At 44.7% G+C, this 17393-nt stretch overlaps 1 protein-coding gene across 1 annotated transcript in view; it reads left to right on the top strand.

Moving 5' to 3' along the window:
* The first annotated feature begins 7196 nt into the window (after positions 1–7196).
* Positions 7197–17393, top strand: part of RRAS2 (RAS related 2) — a 94977-nt gene continuing 84780 nt past the window's right edge. Inside the window, 2 exon segments of the mRNA XM_032767131.2 lie at positions 7197–7247; positions 7250–7303. Of these exon segments, the coding sequence (XP_032623022.2) occupies positions 7197–7247; positions 7250–7303 (105 nt within the window).

The raw sequence follows: 17393 nt of genomic DNA on the forward strand, positions 1-17393 counted from the left end.
GGCCAGGCCTGGTCCTTGCACGATGTCAGGGTTGGGTGCAGCTTAACTGCTGAGTACACGTCCCGGGGGAGCTGCACAACGATCTCCCACCTCTGTGCACCTAGTAGTCTGTGTTCCCCAATGCCATGTTCGAGCCACTGCATTTATGTGACAAATAAAATTTGCAGAATTTTGTAGAATTTTAAAATATTGTGTGCAGAATTTTTATTTCTTGGCACAGCATTTTTAATTATTTGGTGCAGAATGCCCTCAGAAGTAAGATAAGTCTCCTTCACTACACAACCCTGATTACCCTGTCTATATAATTTAATTATCTGAGATTTTTGGTGGCCTTTGGTTTAATTTACTATAATTTTTTAAAAAAATGTAAGGGTCTTTTTGGACCATAAGTGACCTAGAGATAAATATGGGTATAATGGCCTTGATCCTTTGGGTCACTATTCCCATCCCAACAGGATCCTGCACCATCTATCCAGACCAGTCTTGGGCTGCTCCAACTTGTGCTTGCTGCTAATGGACTCCAATGGAACAACATTTTTTTTAACCCTACAAATATTAGGAATTCAAGTCTGGCTTCCTGGAGGATTGCTTGGATGTCTTGGAGTGCTTGCAAGATCTCACATGCTAGTTGAATGAGTGAGGTGTAAAATTCTGTACAAAGAAGTCTTTTTCTCCAAATATTCATTAGTTATTGAAGTAGGTGTTAACAAAAATGTACACCCAAAGAGTTTTAAACAGTCTTGTCTACAAATTCTTTCCCAGCTGAGCAATTAAGCAAAGCTTTCACTGTTTTCTCTTTTGGTATCATTTCACTACTTCTCTAGTTGCCATTGACTCTTTCAGAACAGACACAATCTAAATTTCTTATGTAAACAACTGGTAGAAATTTAAAAACAAAACATAATCTTCAAGCTCCATTTGTACGTTGTAAAGACAGTCAAAAAGGGTACAAGCTCATTTTTTCCCCCTTGCAGGTCACCTGTACTTTTAAGAAAAAGATGTATTTTGTGTGATTTAGAGCAATATTGTTTTTTTCCCCTAGTAATGTGTATGTATATATTATGGACTACTGTACTTTACTTGAACAGGTAGATGATCACCAAAATACAGAAGAGTGGTCAGTATCAAAGTTTATAAATAGCGGTACCTGGGAACATAATAATAGCTTTGCTGCTTCTATACAAAAGCAAATATAACTAGGCTATGCTCATTACAGGACTTGGATACAAACTGACCAATGCATCTGAGGAGTAATGGCCTACCTTTCCTTTTTAAAGCTTCTGGATTCTTATTATGGCTGTAACAAATAATTCAGAATTCTCATGCAGAGCAAAACCAATTGTCCATTTCATGTTGCTTTAGAATTTCCTTTCTGATTTCTAAGGAAACTCAAATTGTTATAAAAAATCTCTCTCTTTATTATAAAACTTTTAAAGGGTTTGTTTTATAACTCTGAGTTTAGGTTGACTGCATTCCATTGTCTTATGACCAGCAGCAGGAATCCTGGATAGGAAGCTCAACATATAGAACTCTTTATAGGTCACAACATTCACTTTTGGGAGTGTTTCATAAGGCCCGTATTCATCAAGATAAAGAAGCATGTGCCTAGCTGTAAGCCCATAAGTAGCCCAAAGTCAATGGGACTACTCGTATACTTCGTGTATGATTTATGAAGGGACATCATGGCACCTGAAATTTAGGTTTCTAGAAAATCACAGGAACAACATGCCAATCCACAAATCTGGGTTTGGTGCCTAGGTTCCTTATACAATGAATGCGAAGAGACAGGCGCCTAAGAATGTGATTCCCAAAGCCAGCACACTAGGTGGGGAGCTGCCTGAGCTGGTCGATGTTGATCAAAGGGGTACATGCTAAGCCCAGCTCAACTCTCAGAGACAGGTGCCTAAGTCTGGACTGCAGCGAAGTGCCTATCTTTGTTTAGTGATCCATGAACCAGAACAAGCTGCATGGAGTCAGGAGGGTTAGGTGCTGTCATGGTACAATTCCTCATTCTGAACCTTAGCGTCCAAAAGATGGGGTACCAGCATGAATTCCTCTAAGCTAATTACCATCTTAGAACCTGTAGCGTTGCCACCAACCAGGAATTCCAGTGCCTGGTACACTCTGGTCCCCCCAAAACCTTGCTTAGGGACCCCCAAGACCCAGACCCTCTGGACTTTAACACCAGGAAAGTAAACCCTTTCCCCCCATCGTTGCCTCTACCAGGCTTCCCCTCCCTGGGTTACCCTGGAAGATCACTGTGATTCAAACTCCTTGAATCACAAAACAGAGAGGACAATTCACCTTCCTCCCTCCTTCTCTGCCCCCTCCCAGACTCTTCCTGAGAGAGACAGTAATCCTGACACAGAGAGAAATTAGCCTCTCTCTCCCCCTTCCCTCCTTTCTCCCCACCAATTCCCTGGTGAATCCAGACCCCGTCCCCTGGGGTCTCACACCAGAATAAAAAAAACAATCAGGTTCTTAAACAAGAAAGATTTTAATTAAAGAAAGAAAAACAGTAAAATTATCTTTGTAATTATTAAAATGGAATAGGTACAGGTTTTTTTTAGCTATAGGCACTGGGAATACCCTCCCAGCCTAAGTATTCAAATACAAATAAAATCCTTCAGCAAAATACAAATTTGAACTCCTTTTAGCCAAATACACAATTAAACTCCTTCCAGCCAAATGCACATTTGCAAATAAGAAAACAAACATAAACCTAACTCGCTTATCTATCTAGTACTCACTATTTTGAACTTATAAGGGACATATTTGAGAGATTGGAGAGAAACCTGGTTGCAAGTTGGTCCCTCTGAGCCCCCAGAGTGAACAACAACCAAAAACTAACAGCATCACAACAGAAACTTCCCTCCCTCAAGATTTGAAAGTATCCTGTCTCCTGATTGGTCCTCTGGTCAGGTGACAGCCAGGCTTACTGAACTTGTTAACCCTTTACAGTCAAAGAGATATAAAGTACTTCTGTGCTATTAACTTTTCTTATCTGTTTATGACAGGTGCCCTAAACTGTTTCTTGAGTGAATGAGTCAGGTGCCTGCCTCGCTTTACACAAAAAGGCTGGAGGTGGTGGTGCTCATTATGTAACTTTTACCTGGTGTTGAGAGGACTTGTCGGGGTGTAGGAGACACAGGTTCAATTGCTCCTTGCCTGCCAGAGGTGCAGAATGGATTTGAACAGGGGCATCCCACCTCCCAGAGTGCTCTAACCACTGAGCTTTAGGATATTTTGATGTGGGGCTCCCTCAGTGTCTCCTATTTAGGCTGTTTCTCTGTGGATAAATGATGACAGACTCATTGGTGTGGGCAGGGGTAGGGGATGGGGGCGAGCTAGGGGGATGGGGGCAAGCTAGACCTGGGGTCTTCCACCTGGATGCCCTAATCCTTGGACTAATCTCTCTCACTCTCTCTGGACCAATGACTGACTGACTGTTCCACAGTGAGTGATAAACTATGACTCCTCCTTCCCCTCACTGCCTTCCTCTGTTCCTTTCCTGTTGCAAATTCTGCTATTCCACCATCATCCTACCTGCCTCTACCCCCAATTTAAAGAAATAAGACAATTCATTAACATAGCTGCTGGTTATCACCATGTCCATTTGCTTGTATGTTTATATCCCTATTCCTATCTTCTTGCAAACACTAAAGCCCAGGAACAATTTTATGCATGGGAGTAGTGTTGCGTTCATGTTGCCTACTTCCATATGTAAAGTTAGTCCTGGTTGTGTTTGCAGGATCAGAGTCTTAAACTGTAAATCCTCCAGAGCTTGTCTAGCACCTAGCACAACAGAACCCTATTTGTTATTGGGGGTGGGGGTAAGAGGCTTTGTGTCCGACCTTAAACATTATTCATAACAAAATATCTGACATTTTCCATCTTTCTTTTTATATGTATTTTCAGTACCTTGTGTTTGGCAAAATATTGCTGTTTATGAAGTTTGATTTGATTACCAGAACAGACAGAACATAAGTACCAAGAATTGTAAAACATACAAGTCTTTGCCTTAGCAGTTTTTTGTATTTTTTTTTAATGGAGAGTGCAGCTTACTTTCAATGTTATCACCTTTTAATCCTAACTACCAATCATGAAGAAATCAAGACTATTTCTGTGGAATGATGAAAATATCATCTCACAAAGTTTCACTGGTATACTAGCAAGAAAAACAAATGAAAGGATGGAAAGTGAAATAGGAAAGCTAAAAAAGAAAGGGAAACAGAGAGATGTTTGCTTTCTGAGTAACTTTAAACCAGTGAGGTGAACTATCCAGTGGCAGCACAGTGAGCTGGTCATTCTAAGACATCTACTACTGATGACAGACTTTCCATTTCAATATAATACTGCACATTATAACTAATTCATCTGCGTTACCCAAAATTGGGCCAGCTAGTAAGCTTAGGGAGGACTGACCCACCAGAGTTTGGCAGAAAGCAGCATGTTTATTATACTGAAAGCTAAGCTCAAAAGAAGGTGTATGGGGGCGGGGTGGAGTTCACATTCACACTTGCATATTCATGGTCCCAGGACAGGCACAGCACTGAAGATGTCAGGATCCTTCAAGGTAAGTGTCCTACAGTGCAGCAATGGATGGTGTGATGAAGCACAATGGAATACAACATGGCAAACCACTGGCCAGGCAGTCCAGGCGAAGGGCCTTCATGGGAGGTACAACCTTGGGAGGTACAAACTCCTGATCACATGTGCCCCTCCCATTTTAAGGATGGGTGCCTCATGGCCTGCAACTAAGGATGACTTGGGCGCATCTGGTTTGTCACACTCCATCTCGGACAGTGTCCATGCATTGGGCATGTGATCGCTGTCTAATCAGAGTCCCAGACACCTTGTCTACCTAGGAGCTCTTCTGATCTTCCAGCTGCTCAAGCAGCCTAGTCATCCCACAAGCATTCCAGGAGGGAGGGAGAGGGGGAAATTACTAGCAATCTTCCATCAGCTGGATGAAGAAACACCTAAATGTAGACCTCTGATCTGACTGTTCTCCTAGGGGTATCTTCCAGACAGTATACATATTTTGATTGGTCACAATACACATATCTGTTATCCTTAATTTTGGGACATGTCTATATTTAAAAGCTCTTTACAGTGGCTTTTATGCTGCTGGAGAATGGACTTATCTATATAGCTCCATAAATTTCAGCTAGTGCTTGGTCTGTCACTTGGTATATCTATCTTTTCAGTATGAAAAAGCAAACGTAAACAGTTTTCTTTTTCAGTGAAAGGACTCATGCTAGTGTTCAAATGAAGTAATTTGAAAAAGGGATAATAGAGTCACTGTAGGGTGGTTGGTGAGATCCTGCCCTATTGTAGAGAGAGCTAGTAGCAATCCCTATACATAGTGTTTCCATTGTAAGATCCTGGTTTCAGCTGCTGATAACTTTGTCAAACTTGGATATGGTGGTTTTGGTGTTTGTGCTTTCTGGCATGCCTCCAGTTTTAAGCTTCTGAATAAAATCAGCATGCATGTGCTAAATTTTCTGAAAATTCCATTTGTATTGGGCATGCTCCAGTGGAGGGCTCCAGGGGCTAAACAGAACTTTTTCTGCAATTGCTCCTCCTAGCAGTCAAACAGCCTGGGGAACAGAAACTGAGAGCAGGGAAACTCTGTCCTGTGTTCCTACTGCTCCGATTGCAGTTAACTGGAAGAATGATAAAGATAAATGACTGGAATGCAGAGGGGCGATGGGGTGGGCAGAGACAAGCTGTGGCAGTGGGATAGGGTGGGGGAGGACATGGTGCAGAAACAGACTGTGCGGCTACACACAGGGTAAAGGGAGTGGTAGAGTCAGGCTGACAGGGTACATGATAGGGGAAGAGGGGACCTGTGGAGGGACAGTGAAAGAAGAGTCTGAAATCATTACCAAACACTGGAATAGAACCCAGGATTACTGAGTCTCAACATTCCTCTCTTCGTAAAGAGCTATTAAACCTAGTAATAAAGTGTCCTTTCCCTCTTGTGGTTGGTCTACACAGTGGATAATAGCCTGCTACTAGTAGCATTACTCCATTAGCCCTAGTGATAGTGGTTTGTGTCATTAATGGAAAGGTTCCAACCCTATTGATGACCCTGTTTTGAACATATAGCGTGGTAAAAATGATAAGTACTCTGAAAAATGGACTTCACGTTCCTGAAATTGGATTCCTGAAACTGATGGACAATGATAATTTTGGCTGTAATCTCTTTGTTCCTCAATTCCCCATCTGTAATATAGACATAAGGATGCCTCAGTGCATAAAAGGGTGGTGCCAAGATAAATTCACTCATGTCTGCGAGGCCTGCAGCTAGCACAGTGACAAGTGCTCCCGAAAAGCCCAGAAGAGAAATAATTCTGTATTCAACACTTACTGAATGCCAGGCAGTAAATATGGCAGCAGGGGCCACGCATTGAACCAGGTGTATAAAACTAAACACTGAATAGTCAGCAAGTACCCACCATACTGGCTAGTGAAAGCAGCAGGAGCCAGAGGTGCTGGAACTAGAGGTGCTTTGCATTATAGACAAGGGTTACAGTTTGGTTCAATGGCTCTCAGTATTCCCACTACGTATATTATACTGGTGACCGGCAAGACCCCTGTGGGGAAAAGTCAATGGGATCAAGTAACTGAAGACTAACATCATTCAGAAGCAGCCAGGGTCTGGATTAGAGTGCCACACACAGGCCTGTGTCTTTGCAGCCCTAGGCGAGCAGCTCGCTGCGGGGGAAGCTTGTTGCTTTCTGGGGCTGGGGAAGGATGGGGTTACTGTCACAGTCCCCACCCCGGGGAGGACACTCAGTGCCCTGCTCCCATTGCACCTGGGGCTGCCGTGGCGCCAAGCCCGTCCCGTGCCGCCCCCACAAGCTCCTCATGAATATTCGTTATCGCACGGCCCCGCCCCCGACGGCCATTTGCGTAGCCGCGCTGCGGCTGCCGCTGCTCTTACTTGGCTCGTGGCCGCCGCGGAAAGGAGCCGGCTGGGTTGGGGCCAGCAGCGCCGATCTGCTCCCCGCCCCGTGGCGCTCCGGGCGCTGCGCGCCGCCGCCGCCGCCGCACCCCGCCCGCGGAGCAGGAGAGGAGCAGGAGCAGGAGCAGGAGCTGGGCCTGCGGCTCCTAGCCCGGCCGGAGGCGGCGGCGGCGGCGCGGCAGGGAGGACCCGGACCCGGTGGCGCTGCTCGCTCGGCTCCCCGATGGCCGCGGGCTGCAGGGACGGGGCTGGGCAGGAGAAGTACCGGCTGGTGGTGTGGGCGGCGGCGGCGGCGTGGGCAAGTCGGCGCTCACCATCCAGTTCATCCAGGTGAGGCGCGCGGAGCCTCCGGCTCCGGGGTGGGGCAGCCCCAGCGCCCGCCCGGCCGTTCCCGGCAGCCGGGGGGTGGAGGAGAGGCCGCGCGCTGCCTTGTCCCCAGGGGCGCTGGGGCGGGGGCGCGGCCACTGTCCTGCCTGCAGTGCCCGGGGGCAGGCGCGGCCATGCTCCGCTCTCTAGGCATTGCCGGGGGGTCTGGCCTTGCCCTGCTTCCCTGGGCACGGGGTGGGGGGCTTTGCCTGGTTTGGAGGGCGGTCCTGTTCTCTGTCCCTGCTCGCCAGGCACTGGGCGGTCCTGTTCTCTGGCCACTGGCAGGAGCGGTGGCTTTGCCTCAGGGTGGGACCTGCCGTATTCCTTCGGCACTGGTGTGGGGTGGTGGCTTTTCCCGGGATGGGGGCCCCTGCTGTGTTCCCGTGCTCTGAGGGGGGAGGGCCTGGACACTGCCCAGTTGGCAGAGCTCGAGGTTGGGGATACTGGTGTGTAGAACTGGCTGAGGCTGTGAGAGTTGGTGTATTGAGGTTGGCAGTGTTTGAAGAACCAGGTATTAGACTAATGACTTTCAGTGTGACCTTGAGCATGTGCCTTGGCCTCTTGTTGCCTCAGTTGTCCTCATCTGTGCAACAGGATGAAAGTTGCTTTTCCAAGATACTTTGTAGATGCATTTGTCAACTTCAGATCTCAGTGGCAAGCAGACACCAGGGAAGCTTCTGGAGTGAGAGTGTTGCCCTATGCCACTCCTTCTAGTTGGATGTTCTCATAGAGCTCTGTTTGAAACTAGTGTTTCTTTTCCAAGCCCACTGGTTGGACATGTGTAGTATTCTGCTATATCTAGTGTCCCTTTTTAGGGAGCAGAAGTGTTCCCATTCATATTTGCATAGTACCTGAGGACAGGCTACCTTCCTACCAATTGCAGTATCTTTAACTGCTTTCCAATTAGAATTTGCTGCTTGTAGCATTGTCTGACACTTCATTGAGATGTAATGACATTTTCCCAGCTAAAAGGGCTACAACAGTGAATGAATTCTATACAACTGGGTGGGGGGGAGGGTATAGAAGGGTGTCACTTGTATGTCAGAAGCTGCTACCTGCTGGGCTGTTATTACTAACGATAGTAGGTTGTGGAAAATGAAGAGACCCCTTAGAACTTGTTAACAGGAAATTATATACTTGGGGGAGGGGGGGAACAATAAAATGGCTGGATTTATGGGGGCAACAGAAGTTTAAGGAGAGGGGAAGGCTGGGGGCATGCATAGCAAAGTGAAGGAGAATGTTGGTATTCTGGCCTCTGTCCAGCTGAATGTTTTTATTAAAATGAGTGATTTACCTAATGATGTTAATATAATAAACTGTTCAGCCACAGAGTTGCCACATTCAGAATGGGGGTGGTTTATGCCTCTCAGTTGTTGCTTCCATCTATAGACACTAAGCATAATATCAGGATCAAATTTGGAAGGCTTTTTGTGTAACAATATAGGTTAAAAAGAGAGAATTGCTAGAGAAGTGCTGACATGCTGTATAGCTGTTGACTGGCTTAAGTCAACCCTGATTGGGGCTATGGGCTTGGCTACACTTAAAACTTCAAAGCACTGCTGCGGGAGCTCTTCCGGCGCTGCACGTACTCCACCTCCCCGTGGGGATTAGCTTGCAGTGCTAGGAGCCACGCTCCCAGCGCTGGGGCACTGTTTACACTGGCGCTTTACAGCGCTGTAACTTGCTGTGCTCAGGGGTGTGTTTTTTCACGCCCCTGAGCGAGAAAGTTGCAGCGCTTTAAAGCACCAATGTGGCCAAGGCCTGTGTTTTTAGCTAGAAATGCCGCAGCTGGGACATTAGGCATGGGAGAATGTCTCCCATCACCGAAGTTAATCCACCTCTATGAGGGGTGGTAACTAGTTTGACAGAAGAATTCTTCAGTCAGCCTAGTGCTGTCTACACCAGGGCACAGGTTGTTTTAACTACTCTGCTCAGGAGTGTGGATTTTTCAATCCCTGAGGGATGTAACTGGATTGAGAATTTTTTAGTGTAGACTTAACCTGAAGCACATCTAAATTGGTTTGTTGCTGTGTGCTTAAACTCCAGATCATTAGAGCCACTATTTTAATACTTTCCTGCTTCAGGAAAAGCAACAGAACAGGTAATAGGGTTATGTATCTCAGTCCTATTAGAAATGTTCTGTTTCCTGTTTTGCCTTTTTCTTCGCCCATATCTCATTTAATTTTTCTTTAATTCATCTTCTCCATTTCATTGCTTTTGATGTTTGTAGTACTGATTTGAAGGCGTTTTTTAAAAAAAACCCTCCCTGTAGCTGTTCCTGGTCCTTTTACTTTTCTTCATTGTGCTGGTATAGATGACAGCGGAGCAACGTCTTGTGGGAGGGGAAGGAGTTATGGGGTGGATTTTCAGTACACTTCTTTCCTCTAGATAGGAGTATGACAGCGGTATAGAAAGTGCTATCTTGGAATCCTAATGTCAGGTTTGTGCATGCTCATTTAGCCATATTAAATAATGTTCTGATGGGGTAGTAGAATCTGTACCATGAGCCAACTGGGGTTATCTGAACAACTTTTTTCCAAAGCTGGGAGGAGGCAGTGGGTATATGATCGCCTAGAAAAGCCAGTGTTCTACAAGGTGTTATAATTGATCTTTTAAAAGCTACTTATAGTCTTAATATAACGATTGATATCCTTGTTGGACAGTTGAGTTGTACATTTAGGGCTATTTGTATGAAGCATTTTAAGCCAGAATGGAGAAACTGGGAAGTAGAAACTGAAATGCAGTCATTAAATAAGCCATAAGTATCTGTTATATGATGTAGCTGCCTTTATTTGATGGACATATTGTCTTTGGCTACATGCCAAATTTTATTTTTGGCTATTAGTTTGGAGTACTGCAAAACATGTTCTGCTAGTGTTGCAGGAGAGTAATCCACTGAGAGGTGGTAAGATTAGAATAACTGTAAACCTTTTGCTAAATCCTTCCTTGCTTGTAGCTGCAGATAATTAGTTTATCTCTGGATGAGTGAAGCTTAAATTTACAGATTACCATTCAGGTTCAGATTTGGTACTGTTGCCTTAGATGGTATTCCCTGTGCAGCCTTGCCTGCACACACAAATTACGTGAAGCTGGCAGTGTGTGTCAGCATGGGTATAGCAACACTAGTGCTAAACAAGGCTTAACTGCAAGTATGGCTCTCTGGATATCTGTGTGTGACCCAAGGGCCTGTTTTCTGTTCATGCTTTCTTGGACTTGATTCCTGTCTAGTGCCTTTAGTCCTGTAGGGTGCTGCTTGTGACTTGGAGAGGATGGGAGGGGATTGTCATCTTTATAAGAGTCCTTATAGGAGAGTTTGGCACTTAAGGTGTATCTGTACTTGGAACTGGGGGTGTGTTTCTGAGCCCCAGAAGGCATACTTCCACTAGCTTTCATTAAGCTGGTGTGCTAAAAATGTAGCCTCTGTAGGATGAGTTAGCTACCGCGAGTATAGGCCTGGGGTCTCTAGGCAGCAAGTACCTTGGGGCGGCTAGCCCAGTGTTTCTCATATGCAGCCACCAGGGTCTTTTCTTGTGGCCGTAGTCTTCTGGATGGTGAATGGGGCAGGGGGGTGCAAAGCAGCAGCTATTTCCCCAGGGCTGCCAGCAGGGGTTGGGTCTTGCACCCTTGGGGAAACACATGTTGGTGGAGCAGACAGCCAGTGAGTTCCCGACCTTCCCGCAGGTAGTGGGGTCTGGCTTCCTCCCTGGGGTGGTGAGCGGTAAGCTCCAGCTGCATGGTTTTGGGCTCCATATATGGGCCCTGATCCCTTGGGCTTTGGGCTCTGTCCCTCAGCCATGCAGCAGTGGGCTCCAGTCCTAGGCTCCTTTCCCCCCATTGCCCCAGGCCCCTCTGCCTCCCTACCCACATTCCCATTTAGGGCTTAATTTGTTCCCCAGCTTGCTGGGTCAGAGGAAATCTGCTGTAGAAAGTGATATTTGTATGTTAGTACAAATTTTCACAGTATTAGTAGCTAGCTGGGAGGCTTTGAAAAGTGATATTAACATACAAGCGTGGCTTTTCACAGCTTACTAGCCTGAAACTTTTTATTAAAAAAAAAAAAGGCGATGAGAAGCAACAACAACAAAAGAAAAACCTTATTTGTGTCTCTGTTCTTGAACTGGACCTAAACAGAAGAGAACAACTGTACATTATTTTTGTTATTGAGTCTGCCAAAAAAATAAAAATTCCTACATAAATTTACAATAATTTGGACATGTATATATGCATACTGATTTGTTTTTCCTAAAATTAAATATTTTAGGTAAAACTCTGAGTGGCCACTAGTAAGAATTGGTGGCCACACTCTGAGGCCACCAAAAAAATTGAGAACCTCTAGCCCTTCCCACTGCTTGCAGTGAAGCAGCTACCTTCTATTTTGAGTATGCTAGCTGGATAAGAGCCAGCAAGAGTATATCTCCTTGAGCTGGAAATTACGCTCACTGCTCCAAGTGTAGACATACCCTTAGAATTTAAAGGATTTTTAAAGTTGGTTTTCAATACTTCCTGTATGTTCTAGGGATAGCAAAAGATGCTATTTGATAGGTCCCTCCTGGCACAGGACCAGTGACTAGAGCAGGGATCGATAATCTTTGGCACGTGGCCCACCAGGATAAGCACCCTGGCGGGTTAGGCTGGTTTGTTTACCTGCCACATCCGCAGGTTCGGCCAATCATGGCTCCCACTGGCTGCAGTTCGCTGCTCCAGGCCAATGGGGGCGGCGAGAATCGGTGCGGGCTGAGGGATGTGCTGGATGCTGCTTCCTGCTGCCCCCATTGGCCTGGAGTGGCAAACCGCAGTCAGTGGGAGCCGCAATCAGCCGAAGCTGCAGGTGCTGCAAAACAAACTGGCCCGGCCCACCAGGGGGCTTACCCAGGGGGGCCGTGGACCAAAGGCTGCTGATCCCTGGACTAAAGGCTAGGAAGGGCTTATATCTACAGTGTTACAAAGGCAGTTGTCTTGTAGCATAGAGTTTCATTCTTTTGCTGCTTTTCTGTGGCAAATGAAGTATTTTTTTTAACGGTTGCTAAATAAATCTCCTTTAAGAACTGTATAAAAACTACAGTCATATACTGTTTTATGTGCTTTTTTTTTTTTTAAAGCAAGTTGCATAGTTCACTTCAGAACTTCATAGGATTAAGGAGTAAACTCAGCTGAGGATTGCATTACCTAATACCAAATAAAAAGGTTCTGTCCCCACTACATGTATTAACTGGGTTATAACCAGCATGATATGGCTGGATCTAAACATGGCTTTTGTTTGCACAGCATGGGGTTAAACTCTTAGTAACATTGGCAGTATTTCACCCTATCATAGGGCTAATTTGGCACTGCTGCTGTAACCAGTTTTGCGGGCTGTTTTTGCAGTCCAGATAGGACCGCCTAACTGTGTTTGTGTAACTAGTCAGGTTTGGAGTTTCCTCCCAGTGCTATATGGTAGAATGTCCAAAGTGTGTTGCCTCTCATGATTCTCTGTGTGTATTGTCAGGACACTGTCCCCGCTGAGGCACTATGGGGCGGCTGCGCAGACTTTCTGAGAATGCACTAATATGTAGTTAGGGTGGTAGGTACAAATGGACAAGCAATGTTGTGATGGCAGAGAGGCTACTATGTGGAGACAAACTGCTGTAAACAAGGTGGCTTTTTTTTTTTTTTTTTAAATCTGTTACAAAACCTTGATTGAAAGTTGAAATATGGACAAAGCATTGATGTTATCACTTAACTGTGCCATAGCCTGTAAACTGACTGAAGACTTATTGTCCAGCAAAAAGGCTTTTGGAAGTTGTCGTATTCTAAAATGCACGCAAAGTACACCTTTTACTTGGGTACTAAATCAATGTCCCTCCTTCAAGACCTGAATATGCTGTTACCATTACCAGGTAAACTAATCCCAGTCTTTTTTCTGTTGGGGTAAGAATTATGGGGATGGGAGGTCAGTGGTGGAGAAAGGAAGCTGAGCTACTGGTTTATCTCTAGCAAGAAAGAGCACAATCAGTTTCTATTGTGAAACTTCACTAGTGTTCAAAATACGATATTCTGTTGGACAAGATTTGGTCCCAACTACTAATTAATGAACATTTATACTGCAGATCATTGCACTGTTAATTGGCCCAGAATGTCAGAAGGCCTGGTTCCCCTCAGCATTCTAAAGCTGCATTGACTTCTGACAGTAGACCCCAGACACTGATTTTCCTTTATCCCACTTGTTCTCACTAGTTTTTTTGTATTGTGGTAGTGCTGAAATGTCCCCATCAGGGTTTGGGCTGCATTGTCCTGGGCACTGTGTACACAGAACAAAAACTGTCCCTGCTACACAGACTCTTCCTGCCCCAAAGACCTTACAATCTGATCTCTAACAGAGATAAGTGATAGGTCACTCTCCCCTAAAAGAAATTACGACTGTTCGATTAGTTGGAGTGCAGTCATAAGGATCTTGTCTATAGCAAGTTTAAAAAATAATTATATTTTCATGGTAGTACAAAATTAAGGAAAAGCTAGCTTACACTGTAAATGTTGATGAACAGTTTCCCTTTATTTAACTCTTAAAGTAGTTGATTGTCCTAGAATTACACAGAATCCGTTTAGAGTCTGATTGAATAGGCCAGTGTTACAGGTCTAATAGGAATCTTTTGAGCAGGTGAACAGTGTTCCATCTGTAGAAATTCTTGGGGTAAAATCCTGGCTTTGTGGAAGTCATTGAGAGATTTGCTGTTGATGACAAAGTGGTGCCAGGATTTTATTTATTACTATTGTTGTAGTGCGTGTGATCCCTAATCGGTTTCATCCTGGAAGTAAAAACCACTTCATCTATTTCTAGGATTCAGTTCTTTTTTTAAACACTGCTCAGCAACACAACAGTTTAGGGCAGGAAGTGAAGAAAAATAGTATATCCAAATGAAATTGTAGAAAAAATGTAGTCAAGTTGGAATTTGTCCAAAACATGATAACTTTAATGCTAATACTTGCAGATCCTGAAATATAGTAGTAAACCATGCTACAAAATGAAATTAAGAACTTAATTTTTGTTCTATGCTAGTAATTTACAGTTTACATTAAAGCCATATTATCCCCAATCTCATACTTCTAATAAAATTATCAATTTCCTCAGGCAAATTCCTTTAAGTATTTTTTTAATCCTCTAGCTCAGGGGTTCTCAACCTTTTTCTTTCTGGGTCTATAAAACTGCAGGCCAAGCAGGGCGGGCTTGGAGCTCCGTCTGCCAGGCGGGGGGAGGACGATGTTGGGGCTTTGGGTGGTGGTGGTGGTGGGGCCCTCGGATATAGGCATAGACTGACTTCTTTTTTCAGGGGCTGGGCCTGGTGGGGCTTGGGCTAGCTCTGCACGGTGGGGCCTGGCAAGGGAGCATCACCTCCACCCCCCGACTCACCACAGCAGGCCACCTAGCCTGTCTGGGTTGGATGGGAGGAGGGGGCAACCAAAAATTGTAACTCAAAGGCGGAGGGAGGCAGTGGCTAAGCTCAAAAAGTTTGAAAACCACTCAGGGTGTGGAGAGAGGCATAGCTAGGGGTTGTGTGTCATGAGGGGTGTAGCTCAGGGTGCAGGGAGAGGGGTAGCAAGGGGCTGTGTGCTGGGAGGGCCCCCTCTGTTTGCTGCTCCCTGCAGGATCTCCTGGCCCCAGACCTGGAGGAGTTCTTACCGGCTGCGGGAGCAGTCAAAGAGGACAGGGAGCCGAAGAGCAGCTGCAGCAGCCCTGGGCGGTCATAGCATCAGCCAGAGCATGCAGCTGCCTCACACTGGCCAGCTCTGACCTCCTGTCTCTGACCTGATCAGAGGGTGGGCCCTTATTGGGGAGAGGAGGTGGTGGGGCAGTCCACTGCCCCAGGGACTGACCTACTCTGTGTAAAGGTCTGCAGTTTGGGAGGGCAATACCCTGCAGTGTTCCCTTCCAACTCTGCCCATGGGCTTGGGGATTCTACCTCACGGGGCGCCGCAGCTCATGGAACCTCAGAAACATGGACCTCCAGGGGCCTGCGGACACTGGTTGAGAACCACTGCCCTAGCTTTTAAGTAATGGTGGTGCACTAAAGTGAAGTTGTATGATAGTTCTTTTTTTCCTCAGAAATACAGTAAATGGCTGAACACATTCAGATCCAAAAGTTAGCAGTCAGATTACATTTAAAATAAAGAGGGCAGTTTAACCGGTTGTGGTTTAGTGGACTAAAAATAGCTAGAAATTAGTGACTTTATTTTGTGGGGGTAGGGGGTGCTGTGCAGCACACACAGCTGTTGCCACAATAGCTTTTCCCCAGCTGTCATGCACTGGCCTGTCACAAAATAGCCCACATTCCCTTCTTACTCAACCCTCTGTAACATTCCATATTTCCTTGCTCAAAGAAATGGTTCCTAGTGAATACTTAACCATTCTTTCCTCTTTTATTTTACAATCTTGTAGTTTTTAATGTCTAAACTGAGCAATCTGTATTATAAACAACGTACCTATGTTCTTTCGGTGCCCCTAAGGCTTTACTGCCATTGTTTTGTAGAGTAGCTTGAAGTGTTCCTAGTATTTAGTCTGAAATATTACAAGTTTAGACAACACCTCTACAATACCAGCAATTGTAACAGAATCCCGAAAGTCATCTGCACAATTGATTCTCTCTCAGAATCTGCTCTGTCACAAAAGTAACATAATCTGGTATATAGAGTATACTGCAGTGATTTACAAGAATTTACTCATTTGTAAATGTCACTTAAACCTTGAGATGGCATTGATTGGATGTAACTCAGTACAGGTCAGTTGAATTTAGTTCAATGCCATTAAATTTTAAAACATATTAATGCAACAATATGCTAAAGGAGGCTGAATGTGTAAGAATACTTTAAAATGAGTTTAATTTAGTAAAATCAGTGAGGAAAAGTGAGTGTAAAAATGACTTTGCATCCTGTGTAATTTCGTTGTTGTCTTTACCAGTTTGGCTCAGTTTACAAGTGAGAGATTATTCCAACCACCAGAGCTACAAATCAAGCTATGTTCTTTCCGTTGCTTACATAATCACTAGTAGTAGAGATTCTGAAATTGGAACTGAGTTGACCATTTTGTTGATGCATTATGTCAGTAGAATGAATTGGATGTAGTCATCCACAGCAGTACTAAAAGTCATAAACATTTGTCAGTGAAGCAAGAATATGACTTGCATACAGGTGGTGAACAGGTGTTAAGGTGTCACTACTTATACTGCCATTTTTCTGAGAATAACTATACTTGAAGAATTTTAATTCTCATTGACTGAACCAAACTAAGACTTTTTTTTTTTAAAAAAAGAGTAAGTTATCCAAGAGCTGATTGAATCTGAGTTGAGTGTTGGACCAAAGAAAATAACACAAACAAAAACTGAATCTATGGTGATGTCCTGTGCTGAAGCTGAGAAGGGGAGTCAGGTGTTACTTTTTAATCAGAAAATTCAAGTTGACTTTAGAGTACTTACTAAATGTTTTGGCAGTCCCTGATGGCTAATGCTTTGTGCAACTTCAGCATGGTGTATTCAGTAGTTTTGTAGAGGTTTTTATACAATTTCTGGCCTCTGAGTAAGCTTCACTACCCACCCAGGAACACATCCTTCAAATAAGTCATCAAAATCCAGATGGATGAGATCCCATAGATTCTCAGGCTATGACTATGTGTGCAGCATGCCAGTTTTGGTATATTCCTTACACTTCGATACACATAATGAAATTTTTTCTTCTGTATAATAGCACAATCCAAAGGGCTTTCACATCTAAAACAAAAGGGGAGACAGGTATTAAAAATGATATGGTACAGGAAGAAAGGACAAAGATTATTGGGGCCCTGCCAGATTCATGGCCGTGAAAAACACATTACAGATGAAGAAGTCTGGTTGTCTGTGTTCTTTTACCCTATACTATACAGATTTCACAGGGGAGACCAGCGTTTCTCAGATTGAGGGGTCTGACCCAAAAGGGAGTTGCAGGTGGAGGAGATGACAAGGTTATTTTAGGGTGGGTCACAGTACTGCCATCCTTTCTTCTGTGCTGCCTTCAGATCTGGGCAGCTTGAGAGTGGTGGCTGTTAATCAGG

Source organism: Chelonoidis abingdonii, chromosome 4, assembly GCF_003597395.2.
Source record: "Chelonoidis abingdonii isolate Lonesome George chromosome 4, CheloAbing_2.0, whole genome shotgun sequence".
NCBI lineage: Eukaryota > Metazoa > Chordata > Testudines > Testudinidae > Chelonoidis > Chelonoidis abingdonii.